The sequence below is a fragment of the Salvia splendens genome, chromosome 6 (assembly GCF_004379255.2).
Source record: "Salvia splendens isolate huo1 chromosome 6, SspV2, whole genome shotgun sequence".
Taxonomy (NCBI): Eukaryota; Viridiplantae; Streptophyta; class Magnoliopsida; order Lamiales; family Lamiaceae; genus Salvia; species Salvia splendens.
Window position 1 is genome coordinate 36,207,589 of NC_056037.1, and position 25,406 is coordinate 36,232,994.

At 38.9% G+C, this 25,406-nt stretch overlaps 4 protein-coding genes across 6 annotated transcripts; 3 read left to right on the forward strand and 1 right to left on the reverse strand.

Annotated features, from left to right (window-relative positions):
- Positions 1–1,231: 1,231 nt before the first annotated feature.
- On the forward strand, positions 1,232–6,845 carry LOC121807494 (mucin-19-like). The gene is made up of 6 exons (XM_042207733.1): positions 1,232–2,279; positions 2,381–2,489; positions 2,817–2,937; positions 3,012–3,743; positions 3,963–5,742; positions 6,119–6,845. Exons 1-6 carry the CDS (start codon positions 2,084–2,086, stop codon positions 6,547–6,549), a joined length of 3,369 nt encoding a protein of 1,122 aa, XP_042063667.1. The 5' UTR covers positions 1,232–2,083; the 3' UTR covers positions 6,550–6,845.
- A 752-nt stretch (positions 6,846–7,597) lies between these two features.
- On the forward strand, positions 7,598–9,657 carry LOC121807497 (uncharacterized membrane protein YuiD-like). The gene is made up of 5 exons (XM_042207735.1): positions 7,598–7,919; positions 8,278–8,434; positions 8,777–8,827; positions 8,958–9,050; positions 9,347–9,657. The coding sequence occupies exons 1-5, from the start codon at positions 7,810–7,812 to the stop codon at positions 9,401–9,403; spliced, it is 468 nt and encodes a 155-aa protein (XP_042063669.1). The 5' UTR covers positions 7,598–7,809; the 3' UTR covers positions 9,404–9,657.
- On the reverse strand, positions 9,546–13,553 carry LOC121807495 (putative polyketide hydroxylase). The gene is made up of 11 exons (XM_042207734.1): positions 13,122–13,553; positions 12,764–12,846; positions 12,537–12,672; positions 11,620–12,110; positions 11,472–11,519; positions 11,144–11,318; positions 10,926–11,038; positions 10,743–10,839; positions 10,439–10,658; positions 10,175–10,325; positions 9,546–10,105 (listed from the first exon to the last, which is right to left on the reverse strand). Exons 1-11 carry the CDS (start codon positions 13,327–13,329, stop codon positions 9,698–9,700), a joined length of 2,130 nt encoding a protein of 709 aa, XP_042063668.1. The 5' UTR covers positions 13,330–13,553; the 3' UTR covers positions 9,546–9,697.
- Positions 13,554–18,153: 4,600 nt separating this feature from the next.
- LOC121806656 (remorin-like) lies at positions 18,154–20,886 on the forward strand. Of its 3 annotated transcripts, none has more exons than XM_042206774.1 (5): positions 18,190–18,291; positions 18,891–19,008; positions 19,278–20,141; positions 20,357–20,438; positions 20,509–20,886. In XM_042206774.1, the coding sequence occupies exons 3-5, from the start codon at positions 19,387–19,389 to the stop codon at positions 20,728–20,730; spliced, it is 1,059 nt and encodes a 352-aa protein (XP_042062708.1). In that variant the 5' UTR covers positions 18,190–18,291; positions 18,891–19,008; positions 19,278–19,386; the 3' UTR covers positions 20,731–20,886. The 3 variants fall into 3 exon arrangements, with proteins under 3 accessions (XP_042062709.1, XP_042062708.1, XP_042062710.1); XM_042206776.1 differs by having other exon boundaries at positions 18,891–19,004; XM_042206775.1 differs by lacking the exon at positions 18,891–19,008 and having other exon boundaries at positions 18,154–18,291.
- Positions 20,887–25,406: the final 4,520 nt, after the last annotated feature.

Here is a 25,406-nt window from a genome sequence, read left to right on the forward strand (position 1 = left end):
AGACGGCACAAAATATATATAGCAAATATTAAAAATAAAATAATGAAAAAAATAAGAATTGAATTATAACTTTAAAGAAATAATAGAATCAAATGTTTAGAACTATTTTGTCCCCCAAAATAGCCGTCGCGGCTATTTATGAATTCTTGCCAAATAAGAACAAAAAAATATTTTACCTCACGTTCTCATCTCAAACTCTCAATCACATATTTTCTCAACATTATTCTTTTTTACTTTATCATTTTCCACTTTAATTATTAATTATTACTTTTATAAAATAGAAATATAAAAGTGATCATGATTCTTAAACTGGGACGGATGGAGTCTTTAAAAGTATTATTTTAATTAATTTTTATAAAAGAAATAAGAATGAGATTTATTATCGGAATAGATTCGAAGTCTCTATCTTCATCTATCTCAATAGGTGAATAGGTCAATAGACTATTGTGGAGTATTATTCAAATTAAAAGATGGACTACAATTTATCGAGATCAAGTTTGATAAATATGGATGTTCTAGAACTCATTACTACAATTTAGTAATCTATCTATCTATAATAACAGTCCACCATTTTAAGATTGTAGCGTAATCAATAATCCTAAAACATCGACTTTATTAATTTATCAATCAAATCACAATCGTTTTTGTTTGGCTCGCCAATAATGGTCGATTACAACTAGCAATTATGAGATAAGTATTAGCAAAAGCCATGATTAATTAAATGCTAAGAAGAAGAGAGGCCACCAATTTATCCATTATGACCAAAGCTTAGTTTGATAGTTATCACTAAAACAACCAATTTAAAAAATGATTTTATAGCTAGCCTATTGTAAGCACAAGTTAAGACAACATTGTCATCATTATCTTTCTAGATGCTGGCTTGTGGTCTATTCTAGACCTATAACTTGTGAATTATGAAGCCCTTTTTACATTGGCTTTGGTGATGATACAACTTCTTAGATAAATTATACTCTTATTGAAACATGAATATTGGAAAAATTAGTGATTTGTATTCGTTTTGCAACAATTAGTAATTAATTAAAATTGAAGTGTTGACATTGTTTGGCAATTTACTTATCTAACACAATCGTATCGAACGTCAATCAAAACAATATTATATTGCATATAACAAAAAGACTTTGTACAATATTTAATTAACTAATCGTATTTGTTAAATTAAAGTTTATATTTTGAAAGAATGAGAAAGAAAGGAGCAAATTTGTGAACTATCATCTTTATTTCTACTTTTAATTTTTTTTACACTAAAATTGTGTATTTGAGAGACAGTGACACATGAACTGGAAATCTAGTGGAGAATAAACAAAATTGAGATATGATTCTGTTTTTCATTTTATTACTAGGAGTATTTGCTATGACTCGAATCACATGAACAAGGATAATTTTGATCTTGCTTTCTCTTTTGTTTCTGTTTCTGTTTCTTTTTTCATTTTGATTTTGCTTTCGCCTCAGCTGCTGTGGTGTGGTTGTGGCGGTGGTGCTACATTTCTCTTTCTCAATTCACAATCCACCTCTCACGTGAAGCATAATCACACCTTTTCTTCTTCCTCTTTTGCTTTATCTTCTTCTGCTCTCAGGGTTTTCTTTCTGATCTCTGATTTCTTTTGATCTACTCCAGCCCTCTCTAGATCCACGCACCTTTATTGCTTGCTGCTTCAGAAAATTTGAGGGGTTTGCCAGTTAAATTCTGGTATATTTCACACATTGGATTGGGTTTGGGGGTTTTACGTGAATTTCGTCTCAATCTGTGATTTGAGGTGGGGGTTTTGGGAAGTGAAGAGGAATTGTTCTCAATTTGATATGGTTGCTGAGAATGTGAAGTTGGATTTGGCTCTATATGGTTGAGGAGGATGGAAGTTGAGTTTCATATTTCAGCAGCTGACCAGTTTTTGTGATTTTCACAATGTGTAGCTTTAGGTTTGGGCTCTGAGGATTTGATTGAGATTCTATTCGGTGTGTTGGAGTTTAAGAGATTTTCATGATGTTTAGTTTTAGGTTTGGTTTTTTGAGGATTTGATTGAGATTTTATAAGGTGTGTTTAAATTTAAGTTTAAGAGTATTGGATATGCCTCCATCACCTTCTATTAGAGTTTCCCCGGGGAGGGAGATGAAGAGAGAGAATCACAAGAGAGGCGGCAGTTTTGAGAGTGGGATTCTCTTTCGAGAGAAGGATGAGGATCTTGCTCTGTTCAATGAGGTGCAGAACAAAGAAACTGATAGTTTCTTGCTCCAGACGAATGATGACTTTGATGACATGTTTTGTAAGTTCTCGAACCTGTTTTGGCACTAGTGCAGCGTGCTTTACATGTTTAATGAATTCTTGCTGACATATACGTCGATGTTTACCATTTATGTTTCACAGCATCGAGGCCAAGACAGTTCTTGAATTACAAGCTTGGAATATCCATTCCTGCCCGAGGGGAGAGTAGTGACCTGCTTAATGCAGAAGGAGATAAAAATGACTATGACTGGTAGGTTTCTCTTTGCTTATGAATGTTGCGTACTAGTCATGTTATCTTGATTGGTGTTTCATTTATGAACAATAATCACTGCTGTGTTTACTTTCTGGATTTAGTTTAGTTAGTTCAGATTGTTTCTTTTGTTAGTCTCTTTCTGTAATCACTCAATCCGGGAAACGGAAGATGCCATCGCTACTGAACTGTGAAAGGATTAAATGAAGAGAACTAATAAATAGGTCACATGATATGTAAAGTAATTTATTGATGTTAGGTGTGAATAACTTTTTGCATACATCGCTACATTTATTTGTTTTCAACTAATACATGTTGTCATTATAGGTTAATAACCCCTCCTGAAACTCCTCTGTTTCCTTCTTTGGATGACGAAGCACCGACAGTTAGCCTTGCACCCAGAGGCAGGCCCAGGAGTCAACCTATTACAATCTCGCGATCATCCACGGTATGATATCAAATATAGAAACAGCAATAAGATTATAAGTATCCCAAATGGTTTCTGAATATGTTGAATTTTAGATGGAGAAGGGTTATAAGAGTGGCAGGACCAGTGCTAGTCCCCGTCGCCTTAGTCCATCTCCTCGGTCTGGTACTAGTCCATTGCAGTCTAAAAGCAGACCATTTTCTGCCACACATTCCAGTCCACCTCCTGCTTTGCGACGTTCTTCTCCTTCAAGGGGGCTGTCTCCCCCACCAAGTAAGCCAATAACTGCTCCAAGGAATAGAACACCGACACCTAGGAGCATGAGCACGGGTTCAGCTGGTGCTACTGCACCTTCAAGCGCGAGAGGTGCCTCTCCTGTCAAGACAAGTCAGGGTAACTCTGCTTCACCTAAAATAAAAGCATGGCAATCTAACATCCCTGGGTTTTCCTTAGAGGCGCCTCCTAATCTTCGCACCTCACTGGCTGATAGGCCAGCATCATATGTCAGAGGTTCCTCACCAGCATCGAGAAATGGGTCCAGATCTGCTAGGCAGTCTATGTCCCCAACTGCCTCTAGAAGTGTCGGTTCATCTCATAGTCATGAAAGGGATCAATTTAGTTCCTACAGCAGAGGTTCAGCTGCATCATCTGGTGATGATGATGCAGACTCACTACAATCTGTGCCTATCAGCACCTCTGGCCGCTCAGTTCCACGAAGCGTAGGTAGATCCCCAAATAATAAAACTATGGGATTTTCCAAGAAACCAGCCAAAACTTTGTCAAATTCTGCTCCCAAAAGGTCATTTGACTTGGCACTTCGACAAATGGTAAACACCTTTCTTCTGTTATCATACTCTTTCCTTTGCTGAGGCAGCCTGCTATTTTAGATTCTATTATGGATTCTATTATAGATTCTAGGCGTTTCAAGATATGAAATGCCTTCCACTTACAAGTTGGGCAGGACATGATTATCAATTTTCTCGTGACTGATTCTGTTCAAATTACTCTCACTACCTTTATCTGATATATCCATGTGTATTATGCAGGATAGGAAGGCTCCACAGAATATGTTCAGACCCCTGCTGTCCAGTGTCCCCAGTTCAACACTTTATGCAGGGAAAACAAGTACACACCATCGCGCCCTGACATCAAGAAATTCTTCAATCACAACTAGCAGTAATGCTAGTTCTGATCAAGGGACAAGTGGTGCACTTGACACTGAAGAAAATGAGCAAAACCAAGATGATGTGACCAGCGACTTTGTGAAGGGGCAGTACCCAACTGTGCACTACGAAGTATTTGCCATGGATCACACTGATGCAGTAAATGAAGCAATTGAGAATAGACTAATTGAGGTACCTGGTTGTCAGGATGAGGAAACTGGTAACCCCGCTAGAGTTAATTCTCTGTCAGATGCTGAGAGTAGCATCCAACTTGACACTTCTGCAGATGTAGGCTTGGATGTGAAGTATGAGTATTCCGATGTTGATGGGACTTCTGATATGGAAGTATGCGCTCGATGCAGTGACACGTTTCCTTCAAGTGAATTGGTAAAGGAAGGTGACCTATGGTTCTGTCTGGAATGCAATAGTTTGAAAACAAATATACTGGCAACCCTCCCAGTGACAACAGTGAAGAAAGATTTGGACCAATCTCTCTCAATTCAAGATTCAGTACCTGCTGGTGAAATAGGAATGCACCACCTCGACTCTACTGCAATTGATGATCAATATTCAAAGACTGAGCCAAGCATGGATCATGAAGTATTGCAGTCTGAGAAGAGTGAGGTTATGGTCACCGGCCAGCAAGAGATAGTTGGAGCTGTGGAACTTCACTCCGCCCCCCAACAATTACACCAGTCTGGTGTCTGTTCAACTTCAGAAGCTGATGTTTCAGAAGGTACAGGTATAACATTGCTTCTGAAGTCATCAAGTAGCAGTAAAGGACATCTCATCCAAAGCAGGAGTTTCACCGCAAGTAACATTTGTTATGGTGATTTCTCTTATCTGAGGGATAGCATAAATAGTATGAGAAGCTCCGGTGGGTATAGTAATGCATCTGTATCATCCTCCACTGATCTGGGATCTTCTAGGCAAACAGAGGCACGTATTCGTTGGCAATCAAGTGGCCAGAGATCTGACATTGAAAATTACAGAGATGAAATTCCTATGAAGCATAAACGCTCCATCTCCTCTTTGTCTGGTGCATCAGCTCTTGGATCCCAGGTCCGAAGTACAACACCAAGTTGCCTAGGGGATAGTTTTGAGCTAGTGTCTTCTGACAAGGATAGGGAGGTTCACGGGGTAACATATCCAGATCCTCCTATCCAGTCACTGCCCTCTGAAAAAGAAGCAGAAAGTACATGCGCAGATTTGGAAAGCAGTCTAACCCTCAAGGTTTCTGCAGAATTATCGAGTGATTTGATGAATGCCCATTTGGAAGGTAGTCCGAAGGAGTCAATTCTGGCTTCTGAAGGGCCAGTATCACATGAGAGTGGTGAAAACCTGACAAACAAATCCAGTGGAGAAGAAACAGCAGCTACACAGTTACAGACTTCTACCCTAGGGGAAGACATGCAAAGCTCTTGTAGGGGAAATGTGGATGTCACAGAAGTTCCTCATCTGAGTTCTTTGAATGATATATCTGAAATGGAAATTCAGAATTCTGGTATTTTATCTTGTGACTCACAATCTGATGTTGATTCCACAAATTCAAAGACATGTACGAATGAATTGCTGGAGCCTTTTGTCTCAGTGGAACAGAATGATATCATGACAGAAACTACTGAAGAATTTGACATCCCTGTTCCAGTAAATTTTGTCCTTGGTATGTGCATCTTGCATTCTAAATGTTGTGTTTTTATCTTAGTCTGCCCCTTTCTTTATGATTTAGCTTCTTCTTCTGCTTTTTCTTTTGTGCCATAGTGGTTTTACCAATATTATAAGACTCGTAATATTGACTTGGAGATGTGTTTATGCCTTAGCTTTCATTATATTCTAAAACTTGTGTTTGATCTTATCTAAAAAATTCCCGAAAAGCGTTTTGCTGTACATACATGCAGGTGCTCCTGCCTGTAAACTTTGTGAAAGATAGTATATTCAAGTTTTGATAATACTTTCTGCTTTGCATCATTCTATGTCTTTCTCCCCTAATGATCTGGGACTGACCGTTTGAGGTCTCTAACTTCTCTTGTGAATTTCAGAAGATTTTACCATTGTACGAGAAGACGCTGGTGGAACAAACGCTAGAAGCCTGACCCTCGAGGAAGCGACAGACACAATCCTCTTCTGCAGCTCCATTGTCCACAATCTGGCATATGAGGCGGCAAACATAGCCATAGAGAAGGAGAGCTCGTCACTTGAAGTCACGAGACCAACAGTGACAGTGGTTGGCAAACCCAATCCCGACAGAAGGGAGATGCGATCAAGGCCACTGGGTAAACGCAGTTCCAAGTCCCAAAAGGCTCGCCACAGAAGATTGGAGACAGAGACAGAGACAAAGCCAAGGCCTGTGACTCCTGAAACGGAAGAAAAATTTAGTCCTCGCATCGTGAGATCCCCTATCAGGAAGGGCGAGGCCACCACACGTCCTCCTCCGAAGCTGGAGTCCAAGTGCAACTGCACCATCATGTGAAGCCCGAGATGGTAACCACGTGCGTTTAATAGATTTGATTTTGTTGATGCTAATTGTTTATTAAAGAGATGATATTAGATGCAATCCCTTTTGTAAAGTTGCAATTTTTATTAGGCTGATAATAGTGTGTGGTATTCATTCTTGTTAGTGCTTGGTATAGGTTGATTCTTTTGTTCTGGTGCTCCAGACCAGAACAGTGCATTCAGACAATTATTCTTGGTCATTTAATTGTAGCTATTTGTTTTGGTTGTAATGCCATTTTATTCAATAAAGACGCACGTGCAGGTTGGAATGTATGTTTGTATTCATTAGCCGTCTCTTATTGAGTAAATTTGTACTATTATTTCTAAGCACTTGAGATCACCCATGTCATTTCCTACTCCATCTCCTACTACATGTGTAACATCGATTATGCTGTAGATGGAGAAGAAGATATAAAATATATGTAAAAATATTAGATACACTATTGAAGGATACATATATTAGATACACTATTGAAGGATTTTGATTCGGTATTCATACAATATATGCATAAGAAAAGAATTTTTACTACAAATTTCATATCACGTTATGCTTATAGTAGTAATTTTCATAGGGGAGTTCATGTGTTGAGACCATCCATATGGGGCTATGTAGCTGGTAATTGCACGATAGATTAGGTGCTTCTTATCGTTAGCTTATTTTTGTAAAAGCGGGGTTAATTGGTTTATTTACGAAAAAATGGAAATATGCATGTCGTTTACTAAATCATCTGCTGCATTTAAAGTATGTACGTTCATTTTTAATTTGTCCCAATTAAATGTATTTTTTTCATATTTTAGAATAAAATTTACTTTTCTTATTTCTAGTTAAAATACTTGATAAAACAACTTTACATAAGTGATCGAAACGTAGGTAGTAATATACTTTTTGGAATAAGCCAATTTGTAAATTGGTTAATTATTTTTCGTAAGAATAAAAAAGTATTTTTATCACGATTTAGTTTATAATTATGTAGTGGCAAAATATGAAAACAAAATAATCTTGGAGATATTTAATACACAGCGACAGAGAGGAAGAAAAGAATGAAATGATGAATTCGAAAAGCAACCAAAAATTTGAAAATAGCGAATATAGAAAGCAGCATATACCAGATTCCATAAGCAAAAATAAGGAGTAATTGTCAACCGTTTGTTAGTTAAGTTAAAGACGCAGCTGATGTATGTATAGATTCCGAAGATCGGCTTTGAAATTGAGAAGAAAAGGTAAAGCCCAGTTGAGATGAAGGGTGATTTGTCAAATGGAATATTGGCGCTTCTCACAAATCATGCGTTGCTGTCTGCCTTTCTTGGCTTCGCTATTGCTCAGTCCATTAAGTTCTTTACTCTCTGGTACTATATGTTAATATGTGTATGTCTAATGAGTTTATCAAGTAGATGCGTCTTGTTCTCTTACATAAACTGAATCTTTGCATTTGAAAGATTATGTGATTTGGCCACTCTCTAATGGAAATACTACTGTTTTATAGTAGTATGTTACTATGTTATGAACACTAATTGGTTTAAGCTATATCCAGCCACATTCAATCTCTAATGAATAAATGCAAAATTCTTCCCCCCAAATAAATTCAAGATTCATTCTCATTCTTTAGCCTTTTTATGTTGCTTTTCCTGTCCAAAGTGATCTAATGAGTTCTGTTATAGAGCAAACTGCAATCTTGGGAGTCTTACGAGGGTTGTATCGATCCAGGTACAGGGAAAACCGGTGGGATCCGAAGCAACTTATCGGATCTGGTGGCATGCCGTCATCACATTCAGCTACTGTGACCGCGCTTGCAGTTGGCGTTGGCCTACAAGAGGGTTTTGGAGGGCCGGAGTTTGCAACTGCGTTAGTCTTGGCATGTGTGGTATGTTCTCTTGTTCCATTGTGCATAGTTTTGCTTTGTACATAATGTGCACTCATATAACCTTACAAAATGATTGTTCTGTTTTATCAAAGTAGTAATATTGAAAAGATACAAAGATGTACAGTACATTGTATTTGATCAAGTTCTTTAGAACTAATACTAAGGGAAAGGGACGTTGCTTGGGAGTTTGAGTCCTAGTTTTCCTCATGCCCGAGCTTCGACATACGCTTTTACTTGCACAGTCGACTTACAGTCTTGTTCTAAGCTTCCGTATATTGTGCAGTACTATGTACTTTCTTGGAATGTGGTAGCTGCTGGTCTTAATCTATCAAGTTTTGACAGGTGATGTACGATGCAACTGGTGTAAGATTACATGCCGGACGTCAAGCAGAGGTTTGTAGCTTATTTTGCAGTTTGTTTGGTGTTCATTTCACAAATAGAACCCAAATAAATGTGTAACAAAGGGCAAAAACTAGAGTTTGAATGCATCCATAAAATTTCTGATTAGCTTTATATCTGCCAGGTATTGAATCAGATTTTATGTGAACTTCCAGCTGAGCACCCTCTTGCTGAGAGCATGCCTCTGCGCGAACTTCTCGGTCACACGCCTACTCAGGTTACGAATTGATGCTTTGGATTATTTGAAGAACATCTCTGAATCTCATGTGAATGAATACACCTTTTGTTTTTCCACTAAATTCTGCTTCATCCATCTTCGACCTGGCGTGTATGCGCTCTGCTTGCGTGCGCTGCATAGATCAACGATCAATTTGTTGCTTGAAACCTTAAAACATGACCAAATACTCGATTGTAAATTATACGTACAAGATCTCAGTCTCCCTTAATTGCTTTATTAATTATGGTGTTCATTCTTTTAACTTTTTTTTTTTGGTGTTCATTGCTTAACTTCAGGTTGCTGCTGGTGCTGTTCTGGGATCAATTACAGCAGTAGTTATAAATTTAATATGAAGCAATCAGGATAAAGACTTTGTTTAGTGTTGCTAAAGTCGTGTTGTGTGCGTGTATTAGTCTAGTTGTAGAGTGGTTAATGTTGAGACCAAAGGTCTCGAGTTCAAATTCACTGTGGCACGACCTTCAAAATTCATGTTTATTTATTCATAAACAAAAGTCTGTGTTGTGTTTTATTTCTATTTTTAAGAGAATGGGTAGCTTAAAGGTACATATCTGATGTAAAGATAAATAGAAAAATTTGGTTCTATAAACCTAAACCTTGCCTCTTATTTCCATACATGTCCAATTGCATCATGAATCTAATCTCAGTATAGCTGAGAAAACTTTCTTGAGCTCCGAAACAGGATCACCCTCGATCCCTGACTTTGTGCGCCATGCTACGTGCTCGTCTGGCCTCACTAGAATAGCTCCTCTATTCGTCATCTGACAGAGATCCCACCACGATGGTAAACCGGGACAAGTTTTAGCATCCACAACATCTACGAAGTTTTTCCACGGTGAAAGTAGCCTTTCGCTGCTGCTAAGGACTGCATATGTTGCTTTGTCTTGCCACATTATGCATACCTTAAGTGGGAGTTGAAATTCCTGAGCCATCTTAAATGCAGCCTGAGCTAGTTGATACGATTCTTCAATTGCGGATATAATAAGAAGGAATTCGACATCGTTTGCAGATACAAGGTCCAGGGTAGAGCAGGTTTCCTGACAAAATCATGAGTTTTGCTTAAAAACCTTCACAAGCACAGTTTTAGAGAAGGTGGCATGGCATACCTCTTTTGAATGTGACAATAACTGAATGTTCATATGGGGCAGCCTTGATCCAGGATCCGAGGATGGAACGTAGTCCCGCCTCCGTCCAGTTGGCTTTTCTTGCGTGCTTGAAAAACTATCACCATCGGAAACTAGTGCCCCTTTATAATACCTAAGGTAAAATCTCATAGTTAGACAAATCATCACGGAGTACCCACTGGGGCACATACACGAGTAAACTTTCGAATCATTGTGCTTAGAAGCAATTAGAATGAATGATGGTACCTGAACCCTAGGTCTTCAGCAGGAAACTGGAGTTGCAGGCTTTTTCCTTCTTCAAAGATCTCTCTTAGTTTTGAAAGCCTTGAAGATCCAAGCGGGTTGTTTTCATTTAGAATAAAACCAGAGAGCTGCATGCGGCCTATGCTAAATATTCCATTGAATATCGCCCTTTGCAGATCAGAAGGTAAGATGGAACCAAGTTTTTGATTTATGGTACGATGTACTGCAAATTGAGAAACGGTGCAGGTACCTGATGAATTACCAATAGCAGTTGAGAAAGTTCATTTCATAATTGTAGATGTAATACCTGAAGTAGCAATACTTGGATCAAGACCAAGAGCAGCAGGAACTTCCATTGCTGCTTTAAAATTTTGAACACTAAGTTCAGTGTTAAAGAGAGCAATCTGACAAGTACCAAGTGTAACGGTTTTGTAAGAATTTTGATCTGGAAATGCTGATTAGCACAATTACACATATGAGTATACAATACCTGCCTACGCTCTGTTTCATAAGTCGAAAGAATTGATGGTGGTGCTATTCCCCTGAGTACAGAAGCCAACTTCCATGCAAGATTATGAGCATCCTGAATTCCGGTATTCATTCCTGAAAAATATAGCAAAAGGTCCTGGATTGAATAACTGGCTCTTTGATGGCATGCAGTAATTAGCTAAAGGTATCAATTTTAGTATAATATCCGAAGATTCATACCAAAGCCGCCAGCAGGGGGAAAGCGATGAGCAGCGTCACCAGCGAGTATTACCCTGTTGTTACTAGCTAAGAATGACTGAGCAACTTCGGCATGCATTACCCAAGGCTTTACATCCAGGACATTGACGTCTGCAAGCTCTCGACCAACCAGACTGAAAATTATTTTCTCACACATCTACAATACAAACAATTCTTTAGAACAGCTGTTTTATCATGATTAATTTTCTGGCTCTTAACAGCACAAGAATACCTAGCCACCTACATTAAAATCTTATAACGAAACTCAAGCTATACGGGTGAAGAAATGGATATAGAGATAGGGAGTTACCATCGAGCTGAAATCTTCAAACCTTTGTTGGGGAGGATAAAAAGGTACCTGCATAACATAATATGCCAGAAATCTAAGTTATTGGCGTCATAACAGCACAAGATAATCCATACACACAAAACTAAAGCTGGGTTGGAATATACAGCACCTGCAGCACAAATTCTCCTTGCATCAGGTCATGAGCAACAAGAACGCCGATGGCTTCAGTGTTGAATATAAAAAACAGCATGCCTGGTCTTTCATTCATTAAATACTGTCCAAGGTCCTGACTAGTAAAATGTATGCTGATAAGTTTTTGCAGATCATGTTCGCCATTCATGCCTATTCCAACTAGTTTTCTTACTGTACTACTTGCACCATCTGTGCCGATAAGAAAATCACAGTGGAAGTTTTTTTCTACATGCTTTCCTTCCCTTGTTATGGAAGCAGTCACGGTTACACCATTTTCAGTTGTGTTGATGGAAGTGCATTCATGCCCCAAGCATATTTGCTGCTCTGCAAGCTTTACGTCGTCAGAGTTGAGCAAGACATCGCTTCTGACATGAAACCCTATGTGCTTGAGCTGTTCAATTAGCAACCTTGTGAGTTTATACTGAGAAAAGTGGGCTACAGAAACTGGACTCACAATCTTGTCAAAATCTGCATACAACAGAACTTGTGAACACCATAAGAATTTGAAAAGCGGCTAATAGACACTCCATGGTGTTTTTAGGTTCATGTGAGTTATCGGTTAATGTTGCATATCCATTGTTATTTATTGTTAATATATCATTCTTAGAGTTGATGAGAGCATAGTATTCAACTTTTTGCTTCCCCTATACACTGACATTTCAGATACAGGCTTAACAAACTAAAATAGCAAACCATGATAAACAACAATCATCAACGAAAGATAGAAAAAAACGGCCAAGCTCATGAAATCCAAGCTCAAGACAAAGGCTTGTAGCCAGGCTGGAACGTCAAGTAAGTACTAGCTATGAGTCCTTTCATTCACAATGAATCTCAATAACCAACAAGGAACAAGAATTTTCTCAATATTCAAGAGCTGTGGAAACAAAGAGACACCTTTAGGTTGCATATGGTCAACTGAACCAAGAACTTGCCCGGTGAGCGAAGTGCAGTACACAAACTTCCTCCATAAGTCTACAGGCGGTTGATGCCTCAAAATCTCATCAGCCAGTCCATTTAATTTGCGAAACACCTGGCACGAACCATCTACTTCAGTACAAAAAAGCCTCAATATCTCGAAATTAATCCAAAAAAAAATAAAAAAGAAGGGGGGTGCAAAAAACCTCCATGGATCGATTGTTGATGAAATGAGCTTGAGGGTGTCTTGAGAAACCACAACTTTTCTCCAAAACTGCACATTTAACCCCTGCCAGCCAAGCACCATTATAAGTTATACATAAACCTTAAATTTGACGTCAAGCAAAACCCCTGATAACTCAATTAATTAGCCATGAAAATACAGTAATACAAATGAACAGATAAAAATTGAAAATTGGCATAAATACAGATTACAAAATGCAATTGAACCTCATCATATATGAAAATGAAACCATGTACAAAAACTTCAAGCACAAGCATCAAAAAACTCTTCGAAATGGAAAAGAAATAGAAAAATCGGAGATGTGAGTAGGGAAATTGAACCTAATTTAGTGAGGAGAATGGAGAGAACAAGGCCAACTGGTCCTGCGCCGACGATCAAGACAGGCAATCGTGAATCGCGGCCGTCAATTCCGTCGGAAGAGCTTGACAAATCTCTGCGGGGATCATAAGAAGAGCATAGAACGGCATTGCTATGTAATCTGGTGCGGTTGAATCCATGGAATCTCCTCGTGAGCCTCAGAGCTGCCATTGCAGCAGCCACTGCGCCAATTCTACTTCGGTTTCGCTAATTATTCAATCGAGACTTTAAATTCCAACAATTCTAGTAAGATTCACTAAGCTCTGATTCTAATGTAGTGATCTTGATTATTTCTGTTGCGCGATAATACAGCTTGGGATTTATGCTAAAACCCTCATGATTCTTAAGATTTAAAGAACACGAATTAGGTAGGAGAACTCATGGATTGAATTATGCCATGTCTAACATTACAAATTTACAACGTGTTTCAACGTGTTAAGAAAGTATTGGGCCGTCTCCGGTGCGGGCTCGTGCAAAGTCCATGCGGGTTAATCGGTCCGGATCCGAGTCGAGTGACGGGTGGAGGTGGGGTCGAGGAGGGTGACCTGACCAACCGTCAGCGTATAAGTATATTTGTAAAATTCCATTAATCGGTTCAACAACTCATGGCAGCTCCACCTTCCGGCTGACGATAGTTTTGCCGTTGTGCCAACTGTTCTCCTTTATGCTATTGATTATTTATTTGTGTGTTAGGAGATGATATGTCAATAACAAACCCAAACGTATAAGTATATTTGTAAAATTCCATTAATCGGTTCAACAACTCATGTCAGTTCTACTTTCTGGCTGACGATAGTTCTGCCGTTGTGCCAAATGTTCTCCTTTATGCTATTGATTTTTTATTTGTGTGTTAGGAGATGATATGTCAATAACAAACCCAAAGTATTAGTATGTTGATTTAGATTTCTCTATTTCATTTAGAAACACAAATACTGTTGTTTTACATGCTTAAAAATTCATATATTTATAAATCAGGACTTGTGACATTTTTATTCATAAAATTTTATCTCTAGATGAGTTATCTACCCTGTCAAATATGCGACATTTTGATAATCCACAATATATCATGGAGGCCATCCAATATTCATACTGTACTTATCAAGCTATCATTAATCAAAAGGAGAAAAACTATTATAAGTGCAGTTTTGGGCTGAAATGGTGAAACTAGGGCCCTTAATAGATGGGCTAGAAGAATGTTGTAGGCCCAACTATTAACTGAGAAGTCATTTTTGTATTTAATTTAATTCGAAACGCATTTTATACAAAAATTCACGTTTCTATATAATAACATGAAAATCACATCATATGCAATAGCAAGTCAGATTATCGTTACATTACATGTGGATCATAGTTAAACATGAATACTAAATAAATTATCTATTAATAGTGTCCTTCCGAAATACTACTACTAATCATAATCTCCTTCAATATTCGGATAGCACCAACCAATGCCCAACATGGAATAAAACTCCTAAAAAATCCTCAATATCAAGATATGCAAATATTTAAGTTTACTTTCATGATCTTTTTCATCTTATAATTATGTTCCAGAAAGTAGATGAAAGTATTGATGATGATTGAGACTCGTAACAACTTTCACCAATGTTGGACTAAAATACAATAACTTAGTTGGGTGTTCAAATATATGAAGATATAGTAGTACGCCATAATCAATAGTCTAGATTGATAGTATTAATTGAGGAAGGGGTAAAAGTAGTATAGATACCTAGGAAAATAAATATAAGAGCCTTGTAGTATATAATTGCCATTTAAAAGTAAAAATATATCTTGGTGTGATTGGATAGATTAAGGTGAATAAGTCTTCGCTCATGCCCATACTATCATCATTTTACGTACAAGATAAAAGATTTCAATCTCAAGAAACTCGTTCATCAACAGAAACTCGTTCATCGACAGTTAATAGTTCGTAGAAATACTGGTGTATCAAAAAGGCTAATGCCTAGCATGGAGGATTGTCAGGTTTTGATCGGATTCTCAGTTTTGATTTTTGAACGTAACGTGTGCATTTTGGATTAATCGGAATCAACATATCGGTTCTACTAGTCTCCGTCTAATATCGAGAAACTAACGATTTTGACACAATATTGAAAAAATCGCCGAAAGTCGAATAAAAACACTAGTATTTTTTAGTTCAAAACCAAAGTGACAAATAAGACTTTTGATTTAGTTACGGTTCCACTTTCATTGAAACCAAAAGCAATGGCATGTTGGGTTGCAAACTCATACCACATCGGAGAAGAAGGAAAGTTAGATGCAATACATAAGTGTTGTCCAACCCCAATTTATTTGAGATCTTTTATGAGTGACCCAAAAATAAATTCGTGCGGGCTTAACCTAAAATGTATAATATCAAACTAATATGCAGATGGCGATTCTAACATGGTCGACAACCCTACTAGAAAGTACTAATAGTGAGCAAGCCCTTACAAGTCTATAGAAGAGCCATAGTTTATCTATGTTGCCATGAGTGATTCTAAAACTAAATTTGATGGAGTTTAAGCATTTGTAAATAGACGAGATAGAGTCGATTCGACCGGACCCTACTATAGATACAATACAACGGAACAATTGCTTTCACAAGTACCACTCCTTTTCTAATAAGATAGCGTAGCATCCATTGATGCTCGTGCCATCATCTCTCTCCAGTCTTTTTGCTCTGAAAATTTCAAACTCTCATCACTCTCAACTCTCAACTTTCTACTTTTTAGAGATGGAGAATATACTTTAATACATGTGAGTAACGTCTTTACTCTTGGAGTTATCACTAATCACATTATTATAAGCTGTAAAATAAATTATTGTGGAGCGTAACATGAATCAAACATTGAAGTTAATGCATTGTTTGTATGCTGATGGAAAATGCACGTGCCACCCTCACTAGTGCCATTAGCGGAGAGCACACCGCTGTCCGTCCGTCCGTGCCAGCGGCACGACACCGCTGTCCGCCGCTGCGCTCTTGCTCCTGGCACGGCGCTGCTCTTAGCTAAGAGCACGTCCGTGCCAGCGAGCAGGGCGACGTGGCGCATTTCTATTGGCATTTGACATTTTTTTTCATTTTTTAAAAAAATCGAAAATAATACCAAAAATTAAAAAAAAACATATTTTTGGATTCTCAAAAATATCCAGATTTTATTACCATTTTTTGATTTTTTTTTAAAAAATTTAATCTCAACATCATCTATAAATACACACATTCATCATCCATTTGGGTGAAATTCGGCCACGAGTAGTGGGGTTTTTTAATTTTATGAATTTACTTATGTAATTTTTAATTTTTAGGATTTAAATTATGTAATTTTTAATTTTTAATTTTTAAGACTTTAATTATGAAAATTTTAATTTTTAGGATTTTAATTATGTAATTTTTATTTTTTTTGTAATTTTTAATATTATTCCGATTATTTTTAATGCATTTTAATATTGTGGAAATGTTTTTATTTAAATTGAATAATAGAATGGTGGGACCCTTGAGCATGTTCTTGCGGAAGAGCACAGATGTGGATGTTGTGCTATTGCCTAAGAACATTGAGTAAAAGTGGGTCCGGGCTCACATCCGTGCTCGTTGGCAAGAGCAAAGATGTGGATGCTCTTATATTAGGGAATGCAATAAAATATGACAGAAGATTTATAGTTCGAAAAAATTAGGGAATGCAATAAAATATGACAGGAGACTTATAGTTGGAAAAAAAATAAAGGACATATATAATGCCAAGTTGTGGGACTATCATTCTATTAATATATCCAAAATTATACCACTCCAGTTAATGTAACAATTTGTGCCCATCCATCCCATGTGAAATATCTCAGAAATTAATTAATATCCCAAAAATGGCCCCTTGAGTCTGACATACTAATTTACCATATATTCTGAAATCTCACATGTCATTCTTGATTTAATTTTTTTTGCTAAATCTCACTTATCATTGCAATTTAATCAAATCTTAATTATGTTTTCATTTCTTGAACTTTATATTTCAAATGACAAATTGTCTGAAAAATCATAAAATGTAATCACCTACTAGTAACTTCTAAAGTTGATAGTAGAGATCATAAAATTTAAATTTATTGTCAATTATCCAACGCCAATATTTTTTAGTAAATTTGTAAGTGATATAGAAATCGAGAAATGATGTGTGAACATTATCGTTGACGAGTTACACGATTTCATCTACTCATAAAGAAAATAACACCCTATAAAAAAACATCAATAATATAAATTTCGTGCAATAATTAAGAACCAATATTTATAACTTTTCCTCGACTGATTTTCAAAGTTGTAGCACAAATATACTAATTTGATCATACTTCTATTTTTTTTACTACTTTAAAAACGATCAAGTGTTACACAAATATGGGCGTTTATTTGTTTTTGCTCATAAGCCACAATCAATTTAGAGATATTTTGTGCTTCTCTTAATTTTATATTTTTAAAAAATACACAATATATTTTCCTCAAAAAGGCAGTGCTTGCCTCGCTACAATAACTAAAACAAATAATTTCTCCGTCTCTTATTCATAATTTATTTTAATTCCATCTGAATTTAGAATTTATTCAACTTCATAAAGAAAATTGAGAAAACAAGTTAATGTGATCCCACCCTTATAGAAACAATTATAGAAAATAAATAAATGAGATTATTAGATTAGTGAGTATATTAATTTAAGAACGTACTACAAAAATAGTCAAATGGGATATTTTCCATGGACGGTGGACGGAAGGATTACTTAATTTTCCTAACATCATTTCAATTTTTTTACTCTCTCAAAAGAATCTCATTTAAAAGTGGTAATGCATTTGAAATTTGGTCTTGAGTCTTGATAATGTGAAAGAAATGAAAAAAATTAAATATAAATTATTTACGAGTTGATGGCGACACTGAGACCTCTTCCCAAGATTCCAAAGTTGTACAACAATCTATGCATTTTTTTACTGCTTTTTGCCTGGTATCCTTTTTACTGCTTCACCATGCATTAAAATATTTATGCAAATATCATTAAAATAATGCTAGTTTTCATAAACTAGTCTGTCCATCTCTAACTCATTCATGGTTTCGAGGCCTTCATTCTCTGCACCATTTGATTGTGCTCGGCTCCTTCAAGCAGAGATTAAATGTATGTGGTTTTCCAAAACTGATTTTGGGAGAATATTAATGTTCATTTTTATGCTTTCTCAGATGCTTTATGGAGTAATTAGTTGTGAATAATGTGATTATATTTACTCAAATTAAAAAAAAAATTGAATCTTTACTGTGTTTTTGTGCATTTGAGATTGTAAGAGCTGAGCCCATGTGCCTTGGTTTGGGTATGTTTATGATTTCAGATTTATCTTTCAAGCTGGGGTTTGATTTTACATCAATCTTGAAATTTCTGTGTGTGTATGAAGTAGTTATGAACAATGTGATTATATTTTCTCAAAAAAAAAAAAAAAAAAAAATTGGCAGGGATTTTTGTGTGCCTGGATTATCAAGATAGTTTTTTCCTCAGGTGTGATGTGAAGTAATAGCTGTGAATAATGTGATTTTTTTTGAATCTTTACTCTGTTGCTGCTGTGCATTTGAGATTGAAAGAGTTGAGCTATATGCGTGCCTTGATTTTGGTGTTTTATGCTTTCATTTTTCAAGTTGGTATTTTTATAATGGGTTATTGTCTATTTTTGCTTCTTTTTTTTTGGCATGGAGTTTTGATTGTTATTTACTCAAAACACATTGCAGATATTCATCCTGAGATCTGGATCATTTTCTTGAACTTGTCATCATGGAAATGGGGTTTTGTTTTACAAGTCTTGAAATTGACATCAAGTTGGTATTTTTATCAGATGTTGTGAAGTAGGTAGTTATGAGTAATGTGCTTATATTTTCTATTGGCATTTTTGTAATGGATTTTTGTGTGATTGGATTGTTGTTTACTCAAACCCACCAAAAATTCAATCTTTACTGCATTTGAGGTTAAAAGAGTTGAGCTATGTGTCTTGATGTTTATGTGTTATTTCAAAATTATCTTTCAAGTTGGTATTTTTATAATGGATTGTTGTCAATTTTTACTTCATTTTTGGCATGAATTTTGGTCTCTAATTGGATTGTTGTTTACTCAAAACACAGTGCAGATATTCATCCTGATTTCTGGTTCACTTTCTTGAAATTGACACACGAAAAACATGAAAGATTTTCGGAGGATTTAAGATTGAGAGAGAGGTGTATGAAGTAAGTGATGAGATCCATAGAGGATAAAGGGTGCTTGACACAAGAAGCTGCAGCTGGTGGTGCTAGTTGTATGAGCTTCGAGTTCAAGAACAACGGCCTCACACTCACTCGTAGCGCTTCCCACCATCATCGAACGTCCTTGGGAAAACCCACTCCATCGAAATGGGACGACGCCCAGAAGTGGCTCGTCAATCTCTCCAGAGGGGAGAAGAATCCCACCAAGGCCTCTCCCCGGAACTCCAATGCTGATGACCGGAGGCTGATAGCCCCTCCTGTGCCCAAGAAGGACTACCCAAGCGAGGACGAAGAGGATGAGGAGGGGGCGAATGCCTCGGGTGGCGTTGATCAGTTTGATGTGGAGACTAAGAATGTGGACTGTGATGAGTCTGTGTGGAGGATCAATAGGCCTGCTAGTAGTTGCAAATCGGTCGTTAGGTCGGTTTGTGTGAGGGATATGGGGACCGAGATGACGCCAATGGTGAGCCAGGAGCCGTCTAGGACAGCCACCCCGATCAGGGCCACCACCCCTGCTGCAAGAAGCCCTGTTTCTTCAGGGACCTCGACTCCGGCCAGGGGGCAGAACGGTGCGATGGTGGTTGAGAATGGCCTGCCCGTTGCATCTCCCGTTGACAGGAGAGGAGAAGGCCTTGTTGGCGTGGACGTGCTGGAAAACAAAACGGATGATCAGTCTAGTAAGACGAATCCTCTGGAAACCCGAGCAGCGGCTTGGGATGAGGCCGAACGTGCCAAATACATGGCAAGGTAGATAAAAAAGTACTCGTCCTTTAAAAATAGCAATTGTTTCCATTTTAGTCAGTCTTTTAAAATTATGCACTTTCTACTTTAGGGAACTTTTATTCTCTCTAATGAGGTGCATTAAAACTCGTGCTGTTTCAAAAGTTGCTACATGTATTGTCAATCTGTTCTATTACCCAAAGTAGACGACTTGCTCGTTTTCTAATGTTCGTGTTGTATAGGTTTAAACGGGAAGAAGTGAAGATTCAAGCATGGGAAAATCATCAGAAGAGGAAAGCCGAAATGCAGATGAGGAAAGTAGAGGTAACACATCCTCTCAAATTTTTCGTGTTCCTTTCACGTTAGTGTCTAAAAAAATTGGCTTGGTCTTTAGGTGAAAGCCGAGAGGCTGAAGTCTCGAGCACATGAGAAGTGCACAAACAAGTTGGCAGCAACTAGAAGGATAGCGGAGGAGAAACGTGCCAATGCTGAGGCAGATTTGAACGAGAAGGCCGTGAAGACTTCTCAACGGGCGGACTATATAAGGAGGACGGGACATCTCCCGTCTTCGTTCTCGTCTTCGTTCTCGTTCAAGCTGCCTTCATTGTGCTGGTAGCACAAGTCACCATTTGTATGTACTTGGCGCTATAAAAAGTGTACTTAATACTAAAAAACTCTGTTTTCTATGGATATTGCACCAAGTTCAATATGTTGTGGTTTGGTGTATGATTTTTTTTGATGCAATTTAGTGTTTGGTGGTTTAGTAGTTTAATTTTAGTATTATTAGCTTACTTCATCAATCCAGTTTAGCCTTTAAATGATAATTCGAAATAAATGGGTACATAATTTTGTAAAAATTGACTTTTTGTAATAAATGTAAAACAAGATTATATGAGTATTAAGGGCATCAGTAGTGGGGCGCCCTATGTCGCGCCACGTCATCAGTTTTATCCTCCTTCCCCCCACCTGCAGTGGGGCGCCCTAAGGCGCGCCACAGCATCACTTTATTGTTTTGTTTAATTAATTTAAATGTTTTCAAATAACAAGTAACGAGTAAATAAAAAACGTCTAAATAACAAATGGCGACGCATTAATAAAAAAAAGTTACACCATTCAACTTACAAAAAAAACAACTAAGTCGGTGCAATTCCCAACTTCCGACGTAGCTCATCGATTAACGCCCGGAGATATTCGGCTTCGTCGGGGTCGGTACACTTCTTGAGGGCCTTGTGCGTCTGCAATAACGTCCTCGCCATCGACGTTGTTGCCAACAACTCAAACGCGGTGGCCATCTGGGTCGGGAGCGTTTCCGGGAACGGAGATGGGTTTGCAGCGATCGAGGATGAGGTCGAGACAGTCTTCCCCTTGGCCTTCGCAGCCTTGACGCCGGGAGGACACCGGTGTGCAGGAACTTCCTTCATCCACGTACGTCCGGTTGAGGTCAACCGGGTGATTGCCGCTGCCGCTGCTCGTGTAATCACCAGCTTCGGTGGTCTTCGTCCTCTTCGGCGCACCAGTGTGCAGAATTCCACCTTGGAACTTCTGCTTGTCCCTCAAGAGCGCCCAGATGGCCTCGTGCTTGAAGTCGCCGTACATCGACCGATACGACAACAGCGCTTTAGCGCGCACGTCGCTCAAGCTCTCGCCGCTCCCCTGTGCCCTCGTGAACTTCTCGAACTCCGCCGCGTACAAGTTCACTTGCTTCTTCACTTGATCTCAGTGCTTGCGGAGTTGCTCACGTTTGCGCTTGTACGCGGTTGGCGGCTTGGCCTCATTGTAGAGGCCGGCGATGCGCTCCCAGTACGCGACCTGCCTCTGGTTGTTCGCGAATATCGGGTCTTCCGATATATCTACCCAACACCGGGCCAAAATGAGGGTTTCGTCGTCGGTGTAGTTCGTACGGCCAGGGGCGTACTCATCGCAATTTCCGGGAGGCGGTAACTTCTGCGCTCGCTGTCGGTTCCGCTTGGCTGGGGCGAAAGCAGTCGCGGCGGGTTTGGGATCGACCGCTGCGGCGTCACGGCGGGAGGGAGCGCTTGGTCGGTTTGGAGACGGCTCCATGTCAGACAACCCGTACGATTCCGTACTGAAATCGGGATCGTACTGGGTGTCGGCGTCGAACGAATGATATTCGCTGGGTTCTGTACCCGGCCAACGCGCCTCTCCGCTAAACATAGGATTATTGGGACTTGAATCAATTTCGTAGTAATTGTGTAAATGTAAAAAGTTTCAAAAGTAAAATCGTGAAATGAAATTACAAATGAACTCTATTTATAAAAAAATGAAACCGCGTGCCATCGTCTACGTCGATCGTCCGCGTAGCCCACAGTGGGCCGGACGATGGCCTGTCGTCCGCGGCCATCGTCCGCGTAGGCCGCAATGGGGCGGACGATGGGCATCGTCCGCGCTATACTCCGCGCCCTTAGTATAGGGCGCGACGATCGTCCGCGGCCTATGTCACGCACCCGCAATGGGACGGACGATGGCGGGCGCGAACGATGTGCGCCATTGGGCGTGCCATCGTCCGCGCCATTGCGGATGGCCTAAATATCTAGAAAATATAGTGGGTGATTGAGTTGGAACATAAGATCTTATTTGGGTGCAAGAGCGGATCTAGAAAACGGAATTTGTGAGGTTGGTCAGAGTGAAGAAGTAATGAAGAAGAGTGGTAGCAAAAAAAAGATGGAATGGGATCTAGAAAACGGAATTTGTGAGGTTGGTCACAGTGAAGAAGTAATGAAAAAGAGTGGTAGCAAAAAAAAGATGGAACGGGTGCAAGAGCGGATCTAGAAAACGGAATTTGTGAGGCTGGTCACAGTGAAGAAGTAATGAAGAAGAGTGGTAGCAAAAAGAGATGGAATTTGTGAGGTTGGTCACAGTGAAAAGGTAATGAAGATGAATAGTAGCGAAAAAAAGGTAATGAAGAGGAATGGTAGTCTCACCTGAATTGAGCTTCAAATATTGGAGTGCTTATATTATTTTAGAGCATCATTAACCATATCCCCATTTCAGGCCCAAGTCCCCTCCACGTCATCATTCCCCTAAATTTGAGTATCAGGCTACAACTGCTCTAAACCTGCAGGCCCCATCCCGGGCCACAACTATTAAATTGCACTATTCACAACTTCAACCTATTTTACTCGTAAAATAGAATATGTTGAACAATTCAAATCGGGAAAATTCATTGTTCAGTCGAAATTTTTTTTTACAAATCCTAGACAAAGAAATTTAAAAATCCTAGAAAATGAAAATTAAAAATCCTAGAAAATAAAAATACAAGTCATAAAATTTTAAAAAAGAAAAAACTACTTCTTCTTCATTTGTGCGCGAAGGCGATCATCTCAAGGTGCAACTCGAGATCGAACTCCGATATTCTCGAGGTATCCCTTTATATCAACTCCGTCAGCTGGCTCATCCGCCAGGTAATACTCATCTCCGACATAGAGTCGGAGATCTTATCCAGAGACTGATTGGGCGGCGGTGACGGCATAGCGGAGTAGCTCGCAGTTGCCTTCCCCTTCGCTTTCCTCTTTGCCTTCTTTGTTCCCATCGGACGACTTTGAGTGCTAGGGGATGAGAGGAAGACGTCGTCGTCTTGAGGTCGATCGTCGGACCTCCTTCGCTCAAAGAGTAGTTTCCGGCGGCGGAAACTTTGGTTCTCTTCGGCGCCCCACTTGCCATCGGTTCTACCCCACCGGTGTATTTCGGGCTCTTCTCGACAATCTTCTAAATGTCGAAGTACTTGAAGTGCTTCTTCCCGTCAACGAGGAACTCCGCCCTGGCCTTCTCCACGAGGTCCATCTCGTTGTGCCCGCTCGGCCACATCCGGATTACGTTGGTCCACTTGCCATTCCATTTGTTCATCTCCTTTTGGACCCAACTCCAATGCTTGCGTAGCTTCACGTAGCTACGCTTGAACGACCTTCTAGGACGACCAACATTGTAATTATCCGCAATTTGTTGCCAGAACACTTTGTCGCTCCGTTGGTTGCCGATGATAGGATCCTCAGAGACGTCGACGAAGTTCTTGGCCAACCACAATGTCTTATGCGGACTATACTTCTTCGGCCTCTCATCATCCGCACCCTTGCCCTTGCCCCTCCCTTAGCGGGCTCCATATAACTGATTTCGTACTCATCAGTGCTAACTGGCGATGTTATGTCCATGTTGGTAGCCAACCCTGAACTAGGCGTCGCATCCGGGTTGGGTGATGGCGGCACGTACCAATTGTTGGCGTTGACGAATTCGTTCATCTGGCGTTCATCGCTGTTAAACCACTCCATAGAAGCCGGAAATATTGTAATACAAGATTGAAATGGGCAAAGTGTGGAAGAATGGTGCACAAATGAAGTATTTATAGGCAATAAAACGAAAAATAAATAAATAAATGTTGGGGACTTGCGTTCCGGCCCGGAAAACATCAAACGCCGGTTCGGGACGCTGGCGGTGTGGCACGGGCACGATTAACACGCCGTCGGGATGGGGCCCAAGCGCGGCCCGGGGCCGCGACTGCGTCCCCGGGACCGGCCCAGGTCGGAAATTGCTTTCCTCCAACGCCGCAGGACGCAGGCCGGGACCCAACTGTGGTCCGGCCGGCTGGGTTAATGATGCTCTTAGGTATGTCTTTTTTAATCGTTTTGGAATAGTGGGCTCAAAAATTAAATTTAAGTATTGGGCTGCAGATCTTCATCTTCAATGTTGGATTTTTAAAAATTTATATATTGAGTTTGTTGAATTGAGTTAAAAGTAAAAGTCAATTTTGATCTATAATCAAAATACGAATATGGTCTAAAATATTCATTTTTTGAAAAATAAGTGCATAATAAATGTTAGATCCATTACATTGTAAAAGTTTAAAATAACTTTAGTTTTGAACTTTTGATGGTCATAATGACCCGATAAGAAATCGCCTCTAATAAAAATAAAAACAATATTTTTTAGCCTTGACAACTCCTATGAGAAGATACTATATTGTGCCAAAAGATTTTTTATCAACTAATATTTCATTCAACTGAAAAAAACAGTCTTGAAATTTAAAATGTTAGTATTATAAAATTATGGAATACGACACATTATATAAAGAAAATTACTATAAAATTGATTAAGTTATCAAGTAGAGGGTAAGTTAACAATTGATCACTTCCCACACATTATACACATTATATAAAGAAAATTAATATAAATAAATATAAAAATATGGACTACTACTTTTTTTATTTTTCAACAATCCTGCAAAAGATCTACTCCTATTACTTGCCAAATTCTCGTTTAAATATATATGGAAAGCCCAAT

Excerpts from the sequence above, each read along its gene's own strand:
- LOC121807495 (XM_042207734.1), bottom strand. The coding sequence starts at position 13,329 with ATGGCAGCTCTGAGGCTCACGAGGAGATTCCATGGATTCAACCGCACC. Across the intron at positions 12,673-12,763 it reads TCAACAATCGATCCATGGAG|GTGTTTCGCAAATTAAATGG; the intron begins GTTTTTTGCACC and ends GGTTCGTGCCAG. Across the intron at positions 10,326-10,438 it reads GCTGAAGACCTAGGGTTCAG|GTATTATAAAGGGGCACTAG; the intron begins GTACCATCATTC and ends ATTTTACCTTAG.
- LOC121807497 (XM_042207735.1), top strand. The coding sequence starts at position 7,810 with ATGAAGGGTGATTTGTCAAATGGAATATTGGCGCTTCTCACAAATCAT. Across the intron at positions 8,435-8,776 it reads CGTTAGTCTTGGCATGTGTG|GTGATGTACGATGCAACTGG; the intron begins GTATGTTCTCTT and ends AAGTTTTGACAG. Across the intron at positions 8,828-8,957 it reads ATGCCGGACGTCAAGCAGAG|GTATTGAATCAGATTTTATG; the intron begins GTTTGTAGCTTA and ends TATATCTGCCAG.
- LOC121806656 (XM_042206775.1), top strand. The coding sequence starts at position 19,387 with ATGAGATCCATAGAGGATAAAGGGTGCTTGACACAAGAAGCTGCAGCT. Across the intron at positions 20,142-20,356 it reads CGTGCCAAATACATGGCAAG|GTTTAAACGGGAAGAAGTGA; the intron begins GTAGATAAAAAA and ends CGTGTTGTATAG. Across the intron at positions 20,439-20,508 it reads TGCAGATGAGGAAAGTAGAG|GTGAAAGCCGAGAGGCTGAA; the intron begins GTAACACATCCT and ends CTTGGTCTTTAG.
- LOC121807494 (XM_042207733.1), top strand. The coding sequence starts at position 2,084 with ATGCCTCCATCACCTTCTATTAGAGTTTCCCCGGGGAGGGAGATGAAG. Across the intron at positions 2,280-2,380 it reads TGACTTTGATGACATGTTTT|CATCGAGGCCAAGACAGTTC; the intron begins GTAAGTTCTCGA and ends TATGTTTCACAG. Across the intron at positions 2,490-2,816 it reads GATAAAAATGACTATGACTG|GTTAATAACCCCTCCTGAAA; the intron begins GTAGGTTTCTCT and ends TTGTCATTATAG.